General features: G+C 37.3%; 1 protein-coding gene across 1 annotated transcript in view; it reads left to right on the forward strand.

The window, feature by feature from the left end:
- Positions 1-566: 566 nt before the first annotated feature.
- LOC107653252 (5-oxoprolinase-like) overlaps positions 567-9,713 on the forward strand; it is a 43,643-nt gene continuing 34,496 nt past the window's right edge. The window contains exons 1-8 of the mRNA XM_016439922.1: positions 567-692; positions 3,117-3,288; positions 3,440-3,631; positions 5,139-5,253; positions 5,700-5,823; positions 7,497-7,692; positions 7,770-7,935; positions 8,198-8,336. Coding sequence (XP_016295408.1) covers positions 3,118-3,288; positions 3,440-3,631; positions 5,139-5,253; positions 5,700-5,823; positions 7,497-7,692; positions 7,770-7,935; positions 8,198-8,336 — 1,103 coding nt within the window. The 5' untranslated portion in view covers positions 567-692; position 3,117. The remainder of the gene's footprint in view (positions 693-3,116; positions 3,289-3,439; positions 3,632-5,138; positions 5,254-5,699; positions 5,824-7,496; positions 7,693-7,769; positions 7,936-8,197; positions 8,337-9,713) is intronic.

The following is a 9,713-nucleotide window of genomic DNA, read 5'->3' on the forward strand; positions in this document are numbered from 1 at the left end:
CAAGAGTGAATTCTTCATTTTGTAAATTTTCGTGCAGGATTAGTCATGACAAAATGGGTTTAATAGTGAATTGTTCGTTTTTAAACTTCAATTTAATTATTGTGTACATTTTGATTGTTACTTTTAAAATTATGCTGCTGTTTGTGTGTGTGTGTGTGTGTGTGTGTGTGTGTGTGTGTGTGTGTGTGTTTTATTGAAATGTTTTAGTTTTCATAGCCTATAGAAAAATGTATGATGCAGGTGTTCTTGACTTTGGAATAAACATATATTTTGAATCTTGTGATTAAAGTGTATTTCATATAAAATGCCCAGAAGTTTCAAACATTATTTTTAATATCACAAACAGGAAATAACTCGCATAATTAAATGAAACGAATAACTATAAATAAATTACAACTAAATTATATAAAAGCAAATTACCCCTTAAAAACCGCTGTGGGTCTGCAGCTGGATAGATCTGCCTGCTTCAGGTCTGCAGGCTCCCCCTACTCGCGTGACGCGCACCCTGTGGGAGAGGTGAGAACACGGGCTCAATCACGTGATATCTCAGAAGGCGGGGACAGTGTATCAGAGATGGCTCTGAACTTCACTCGCATCGGATTGGTGAAGTTTGTCGCTTCACCACGGTAGTGGTAAACGGTACGACAAGAGAAGAGGTGTCTGTTCATTTCTTGTTTTACTGCGTCTCAAGTGTAAGTACAGCAGAACATACTAATGTTGTACTTGTCTTATAGTGCATGCCTGCATGTATGTAATGCATGTAAAGACGGAAACATTGCAACGTGTCGGTGCTCTTTAGCCTAATTAAGGTTTAAGGGATTGTGCTGCCTTTTAAGCTTTTAGTATACATGTGCACCTGTTTATAACAGCTGAGCACCTACAGACAGCACACAGCGTTTTTTTACTTATAAGTAAATCATAGAGTCGTTCCACGTCTGCAGCATAACTATTGATTAATTATTTGCAAAAGCACGTTCTAACTGGAAATGGTCGTTCCAAACCTGTATAATTTTCTTTCTTCTTTCATTTTGCTTAGAGATGGAAGAATCTTTCTCACTTGCTTTGTACTCACACCGAATATCTGTGTTCAAATTTCAGCGTCCTTATTTCTTATGTTTTTCCAGATGTGTGTAACATTTCTGTCATTAAGGTTCTTTTTCACTGTGATGTTTCTGACAGTAAGGAGCTAGATTATGTCCAAGCTTCATATGTATGATGGGTAAATACCAAATTTACAAAGCAAGATATCTTAAAGGGGTCATATGATGCGATTCCAATTGTTCCTTTCTCTTTGGAGTGTTACAAGCTCTTGGTGCATAAAGACGATCTGTAAAGTTGCAAAGACTAAAGTCTCAAATCCAAAGAGATATTCTTTATAAAAGTTAAGAGTCAGCCACACCTACCTAAAACGGCTCGTTCTAACACGCCCCCACATGTCTACGTCACGATGTGGGAAGATTTGCATAACGCCGGCCAAATGTTAACGCAAAGAAAGAAGGCGTATCTTTTATTCTCGCTGTAGTATTGTTGTTGCCGCTGGCCCGCCGCCGCCATGTCGTAAAGGCGCTGTGTTTTGTTGTGAAAGCGAAACTACTTTGGTTGGCCTTCCAAAAGAGGACGATATCCGCTTCGTCATGCCTGGAGCTGATCCGTGCTGGTCGCTGAGGAAATACATCAACTTCGCGGATCGGCTTTCACCGTGGTCGAAGCGGAGTCCAACCCGGGGTCGTCACATGTGGTTACCGCAAGCCCGCCGGCCGCGCTGTTCTCAAGCCTGCCTGCCTCCGCTCACTCAAGGCCGCGGTGTGTGACGCTGTTTCGTTGTGAAAGCAAAACTACTTTGTTTGGCCTTCCAAAAGAGGACACGACTAGAAATCAGTGGTTAAGTTGTATTTTCAACACTGTTCCAGAACAGTTTAACCCACATATTCAGATGTGTCCAACGCCTGTTTCCTGATCCTGGGAGAGTAGACTACAATGCCAGCTGTTCTGACTCACAGACGGTAAGTACATTTTTAAATTTAAAGAATTTGCCACTGAATATTCAAACGCGAGTTTTTTGGGCAGTGTAGAGTAGCACTTGCTGTTTGTCATTTCTCCGATCACAAATGCAGACATGGTCTTATGTTTACGCGGCGCGATACAAAGCAACGCGTAAAAAGACAGTATAAATCATTATAATCCGTAATTGTAAATCCGTATCCGTAATTGTGTCCCCACTGGATGCAACAAATGCCTCGTTTATAATGGGTTTTAATGTTTTTGTCTCGTCGCTCCGGCTGGACAGTACATCACAATATGGTAAGGGGCGTAACATTTCTGTCACACGCTTAAGGTATTCGGCCAATAACAACGCACTGGATAGCTGGCCAATCAGAGCACACTTCGCTTTTCAGAACGATGAGCTTTGTAAAAATCGACGTGTTTCAGAAAAGCGGTGCATAGAGGAGAAACAATAATGTACAGAATGTGGAAAATAATGTGTTTTTTTAACCTTAAACTGCACAAACACATTTCATTACACCAAATACACCAAATAATGTTCTTTTTAGCAGCATCATATGACCCCTTTAAATTTAAACCCAGCTTTACAGTATATGCTTCGGATTGAAAAAAAAAAAACTTGCTTTCTTCTGTGGAACACAAAAGAAGATATTTTGAAGAATATTTCTGTCCACAAAATGAAAGATAGTTGGGTTCAAAACAGTACTGGACCCCATTCAATTGAATTGTATGGTTACAAAAACACTGAGACATTTTTTAAAATGTCTTCTTTCACAGAAGAAAGAAAATCATGCATGTTTGGAATGAAATGGGAATTAGTAAATGAAGACAGAATTTCATCCTACCATTCAAAAGTTTGGGGTAAGTAAAATAAATAATACTTTTATTTAGGAAGGACTAAATTAAGGAGTAAAGAGGATATTTATAATGTTTTCTGTTTCAGATAAATGCTGTTCTTTTAATGTATCATGGTTTCCACAAAATAGCCTTTGTGAGCTTAAAGGGTTAGTTCACCCAAAAATGAAAATTAGCCCACAAATTACTCGCCCTCAAGTCATCCTAGGTGTATATGACTTTTTCTTCTTTCAGACTCGTTTCATTCTGTTTCCCAGCATGGCTGAAACTAAAGGGAAGTTTGATTTTGCGATTGATCGGGGAGGAACCTTCACAGATGTGTTCGCCCGTTTGCCCGATGGTAGAGAGAGAGTCCTAAAACTGCTGTCATATGACCCCCAGAACTACAGAGACGCCCCTACCGAGGGCATCCGCCGAGTGCTGGAGCAGGTGACGAGGAAGACATTAATATATTTGGACTTAGAGTTTGTGGTTATGGATCTGATCTGGAAATGATAGAAGGAAAGAATGTAGTGAACAGAATTCTGCCCAAGTATTGCATGAAAGTCTGTTTGTTTGTTGGGTTTTATGAATTAAACAGGAGACGGGGCAGAGCTTTCCACGAGATCAGGCCTTGGACACTTCTCAGATTGACTGGATACGGATGGGCACCACAGTGGCAACTAATGCCTTACTGGAACGACAGGGCGAGAGAACAGCACTCCTGGTGACACGTGGATTTCGGGACTTGTTACATATTGGCACACAAGCACGACCGAACCTGTTTGATCTAGTGAGTAGTGCTAGTGATGTAGATTCATCCCAGTAACTTGAATGTTTTGAATTTGTTCACTAAAAAGATTAATTCAGAACCATTTCAAAATGGCATACTGTTCTAACTATTTCTGTCAGATATGGCAGAAATAATAAGAGTTCCTATGCTACTCTGTATCCAGCCATTAGGTTATTCAGTAAAACAGCATATTTTTGAAATAATCTTCACAGAGACTGCTCAACTGCTACTGACTTGTGCAGGCAGGAAAAGCATCCAAGGGCTTCAAAAGTAAGAAGCTTCAATTGACGGAAGTAAACAAAAACAGTTAACTTCAAAGATTATTTTGTACATAAACAGACAAAAATTACTTAACAAATGAAACACCGCTTCTGGTGAGAATGAGTAATTTAGCAGCATACTTATAGTGACAGTCCACAACGTTACACAATTATGCGAGAACAGACTTGGTCATTAGAGTTTACCGATAAGCTGTCCTTCAAACTGTTGCTCTGCCAAGACAGTAGTTGACCTGGCAGAAAACTGACTGTAGAAGAAGACGCTTAGAAAACATGAATAACTGCTATACCATTAATTACCTATTTCAAAGGTCACAAAATGAATGTAATCCAAGTATGCTTTGTTAGCTTTGGAAGACTATAAAATGAGAGTCCGGGGCTAACTGTCCAGTGGGGAAGTTGTCCCAAGGGCTATATCTTAAAAAGTTTTGAGTCACATATGCTTGTTTTCTCTAGTAGAGGTTTTGTGTGTTGGTTTCAAATACCTGGTTTAACATTGGAATCATGTTTGTGAATTCTGCAGTGCAAAATTGTAAAATTCTTGTGTCAGTTTTTGTGAAAGCTCTTGGTTAAAAAGTGAACACAATGAAACCACACATAGCAATGGAAGTTAGATTTTAACAGAAAGGTTGAACTGTGTTCTTAGGACAAAGGTATTTTTCATCAAAGACTGGTCCGGGCAAGTTGTCTCAATTTCTTGTGGCCAAAACAATGGCTTGATATTTATGTTACCTTGTTCTTTTTGCTGTTTTCTGAATTGTTTTACTCTGAAATGTTGAATAATGAATTCTCTGATAGTGTGGTGTTGTGCCAAACTATTGGGGAACATACAAATCCACATGAAATAAAATGTAGATTTATGTTGAAAATGTCAAAAAATCTTTTTTTTTTTTTTTGGAGTTGGCAGTTTTATCAATGGTTTAATTATGTTTGACTCAAGATGATAATTATGTAGTAAGAATGGGGTTGTTTGTGCATGTGATTGTGGACCTCCTGAGGACAATATTTTTTATAATATTATTTACTGTTGGTTATTTTAACAAATTGCAGTTGTAAAGTCAATTATTGAATATCACAAACAAACTGTATTAACTAACTAGCCATCCCAAACTAACCTGCAAGAACCCTGTCTGCCATGATTCCTGTTTCCATTTCCAAGTTGCTTTGATGACAGACCAAGATAATCAAGTGTCTTGTTGTTGTTAGTATTAACGTGTTTGTTGTTTTAGGAGGTGTGTATGCCGGAGGTTCTGTATGAGGAGGTGATTGAAGTGGAGGAGAGGGTTATTCTCAGACAAGATTCCTGTCAGCTACCCAGAAATGAGCCTAAACGAATAGTAACAGGTGATTAAGATTTTGATATTTTGTAATAAAGGACATCTATTCTGCCAAAATAAATCTATCACAAATAAATGTATTTTTATTTTTAGAAGTCAAAACATTCTCCTCAGTGCAAAAGAGCAGTCACTGAAACTGAGCTGCATAAAATACTTGTTCCGAACTTCCATAAGTTATCAAAAAATGTATGTATGCATTAACGTACATTAATGTGATGCCCAGTCAGAAACTTGCCCCATTGCCAAGGTTATTACAGAGGCTACTTACTTCTAGACATCCCAATGCCAACAGAAATGGTCTGTTTAATTCTTATGGTCAGACAGGGAGAGAATGTAAAATTGCCATTAAAACCTTGACTAACATTTTTTTTGTCATGTGAAAGTTTTATTGGTTGATATAACCTCAGAAAAGTATCAGTAATGTCACTTGCATGGAATCTCTGTCTCTCTCAGGCAGTACAGGAGAAAGTCTGGAGGTGTGGCAAGAGTTGGATCTTCAGCGTGTGGAGCAGGATTTGAGACGTGTGCAATCCAAAGGCATCAGCAGTCTAGCAGTGCTGCTACTCCATTCTTACACGTGTGTATAGATCATTATACTGTATACATATTATGTATTTATTACGTGGTTCTCTGGAATATTTCTGTTTGGTCAATCATGGCCTTCAGCGGTCTGATATTCAAATGGAACCTTCAAAGGGGTGAAAAGCTAGTAATGAATTAAATTGAATGTAATGTAATATTAAAATAAATAAATGGCTGAACAAACAAAGGCTGCACTATTAAAAAATCTGAAATAACAATATACAATATGTTGTCATATTGTGATTAATGATTATAAATTTAAAGGCTGTGATAGAAGTATGTAGTCTGTTGCACTGCATGTTCCAGAGCGAAGAATGTCGCTGTTCATTTACAGCCATGCAACTTATACTGTGTTTTCGGAGCACAGTAAATGCTTCTCACAAGCTCCCATCTCTGCAAGTGCTGTGAGTTTAACATGTTTCAGAGAATGCAGTGTGCGCTAGGTTCACTTTATTGACACTAAATTTGTATAATTTCTAACATTATTGTGGACAAAAGTTATTTTGCTAATATTCTGCCACAATTTTAACATTTGAAAGTGAAAAATTTAAGACGTAAATATTAGTATTGTACTTGTAAGTTTTAGTTGTTTCTTGTAAAGAGTGAACCCAAGTATGAACACCCCAAGTAACTTTCATTAGCAGTAAAGTGAGAGTCTTTGTTCTTTGTGTCTGAATGTCTCAGCAACAGTGATATGAGACACATTCATATGAAATGTCATATCACAGTACAAATGTTGTATAAATAACAAATAATATATAACAATGTAACAAAATAACCACAATTTATATTTTGGCCAAATCATGCAGGCCTATATATATAATTCACTACAACATTTCAGAAAGTTAAAAGATTTCTTTTGTAGAGTCATATTGGTGGTATGAATGTGTTTTCTTGTCCAGCATTTTGAGTACTTGTTTAAAGAGACTGTGCAAAGGTTCAGTAATAGTACAGCTTGTCACACAGTAGAAAAATGTGACAGTATCATCAAGTGCATACATAACTTTGCTGTTTCATTGCTTGTTTAAATTACTTAAGATTACTTACAATTATGTTTAGCTAGTATCGCTACAATTTTATTTATTTATTTATTTTTAATTCTTGTCAATTTAATGTCAATAATCACATCTAAATATTACCACTTCCACTGTCTCTCACCTTACTATAATCATATGTGTTGTAATTAATTGTATTTTGAAATTATAAATTCTATTTAAAAATTATATGGAAATTATAAATTAATTGTAATTGAAAAATACATGCAAACAGGAGGCCTGCTGGTCTGCTAGTCTAAGTAGTACGCTGGCTCATCTGCAAAACACAGCTTACAACCAAGGTGAAAGTAATTAACAGTAAAACATAGATATAAACAAACACTGCCACCACACAGTGTTATGAGAGGATACCTGGGTAATTGCATTAATTGAGTATCATCTGTGTAAGAACGATATAAGTTACCATGAGCTCTGATGACTTAGTATAAAGAGGGAATACAAGTGGTCTATGTACTGAGCCCTGTGGAACACCAGTTGGTAGTTGGTGTGGAGATAAAATTTCATAATGCCCAATGTGACACTATATCAAACACTGAATTACTTAAAGCATACTGAGACATCTGATAATGTTGAATGAAATCGTATTTCTCATTCCTGATGGTGTGTGTTTCAGATGGACAGCTCATGAGAAGGCTGTGGGCTCTTTGGCGAAGCGTCTTGGTTTCAATCAAGTGTCTCTTTCCAGTGAGGTGATGCCCATGGTGCGAGCAGTGCCTCGTGGGTACACTGTTTGTGCTGATGCTTACCTCACACCAAAAATACACCTTTACCTCACTGAATTCTCTGCAGGCTTTAAAGGAGGCTTGAAGGTATGTCTGTGAGGTTTATTTTATCAAGCTTTTATATGTACCCCTTAATTTTAATATCCCATTTCTCCCTCCCTCAGGATGTGGATGTGTTATTCATGCAGTCAGATGGTGGGCTGACACCAATGGAGCAGTTCTATGGCTCTCGGGCAGTGCTTTCTGGTCCTGCTGGAGGAGTCGTGGGCTATGCTGTCACATGCTATGGGTTTATGGAAAAGAAGCCTGTCATTGGTTTTGACATGGGAGGTGAGAGATGAGTAAATATATCTCCTGAAATAGTTAATCAGAAAATGAAACTCCCATCCTTATTTACTCAACCTCATGTTGTTTAAAACTTTGCCTTCTGCAGCCTTGTGTGAGTAAATGACTGACGCTGAAGTTGTTATTCACTAAAAATCTTGCCTCTGGCACTTGTCTTTAAAGTTTGTATATGTTCATGCTGAGTGTGCTGTAAAGAAGGTGTTGAACTGAGGTCAGAAAGAGACTGTTGATGGATTTGTTTGTACAGGCACATCTACAGATGTGAGCCGATATGCTGGACAGTATGAACACGTGTTTGAAGCAACTATCTCTGGCATCACCCTGCAGGCTCCACAGCTTGACATCAGCACTGTAGCAGCAGGTGGAGGCTCTCGACTGTTCTTTCGGTAACAAACATACAATATGAATATAGTTAACAATGTAATTATTCATTTGTTCGATGAACCATTTTGAACCATTATAACACACATTGTATAGCATGCTTTTACATTTAGTTAGGTTGGTTCAGTTTCTTATTGTCATTGGTCATAAGAGAGTTAAATAAGAACCAGTGGCATTTGACTTGTGGGTGTTCATGATGAAGCAATAACTAATAATTAATCATTTAATTGGTTAGGTTTATGTATTACTGATTGTCAGCACAAATTAATTCATGCAAATGTTGCCTGTGCAGTCATCCAAAGATATCATGTGTGCTGTGGGTCAGGTCATATCCACAACACAAAAACACATTCTTTGCCGTGCTTGTAGGAGTGAAACAGCCTTAATGTAATAACTGTTGGAGTGTTTCTCTATAAATAAATATTATGTTTGTTTACTACAAATATCTCTGACACGGTCCTATTATGACTTTGGTCATCATGGTTTTATTTTAATGTTTGGTATTGGGATCCTGACACTCATGCTCCGCGTTGTGTTTTTTTGTTAAAGCACATGGCTTCTTTTGTGTTCCATTACCATTTGCTCTGCGGGTGTCCTGCATCTTGTCCCCACCCTCCTCGTTTGTTACCCTCCTCACTTCTTTATATTTCAATGTGCAAATTACAATAGGGAGTGACGATTAGTGGTTGACTGCAGCAGATTTTTTGATGGTTGATGTTGATATCTTAAAGAGCAGGGTGGCTATCTTATTTTTTAGTCAATAAGATAAAATACATAACTGATGTATTGAAGTTCATATTTATTTTGCATATTATTTATTAAAATGATAAGAACAAATTAAAAATGAATCAACTATTGAGCATCAAGCATTGATACACCTCTCAATTAATTTAAAACAGCTGAATAATTTTTTTATTTCATGACAACCTCATTTATTTCCTCTAAAATTAAATTTTCATTAGAATATTTTTTATGCAATTAAAGAATGTGACAATGTTTACATGTGCCAAATACAGAATCCCATGTACCAAACATATAACATATAAGTACAAAACATAGGCTAAGTAAAGAAAGTGACAATATTTACATGTGCCAAATATAGAATCACTTGGACAAACAAACATATATACTGATAGCCAACATTACCAGTCCATTCTGAATAGCTCCTGTATTTGCATTCATGTGTCTGTGAGCGTGAGCGTGTCTGTGTGTGTGCGTGTGTGTTATTGTGTCTAAAGGTGGGGGAGGAAGCATACCAATGAAATTGTATCTTAAAGGGGTCATATGACGTTGCTAAAAAGAACAATATTTTGTGTATTTGGTGTAATGCAATGTGTTTATGCGGTTTAAGGTTAAAAAACACATTATTTTCCACATACTGT

The sequence above is a fragment of the Sinocyclocheilus anshuiensis genome, unplaced genomic scaffold (genome assembly GCF_001515605.1).
Source record: "Sinocyclocheilus anshuiensis isolate Anshui unplaced genomic scaffold, SAMN03320099.WGS_v1.1 scaffold151, whole genome shotgun sequence".
NCBI lineage: Eukaryota > Metazoa > Chordata > Actinopteri > Cypriniformes > Cyprinidae > Sinocyclocheilus > Sinocyclocheilus anshuiensis.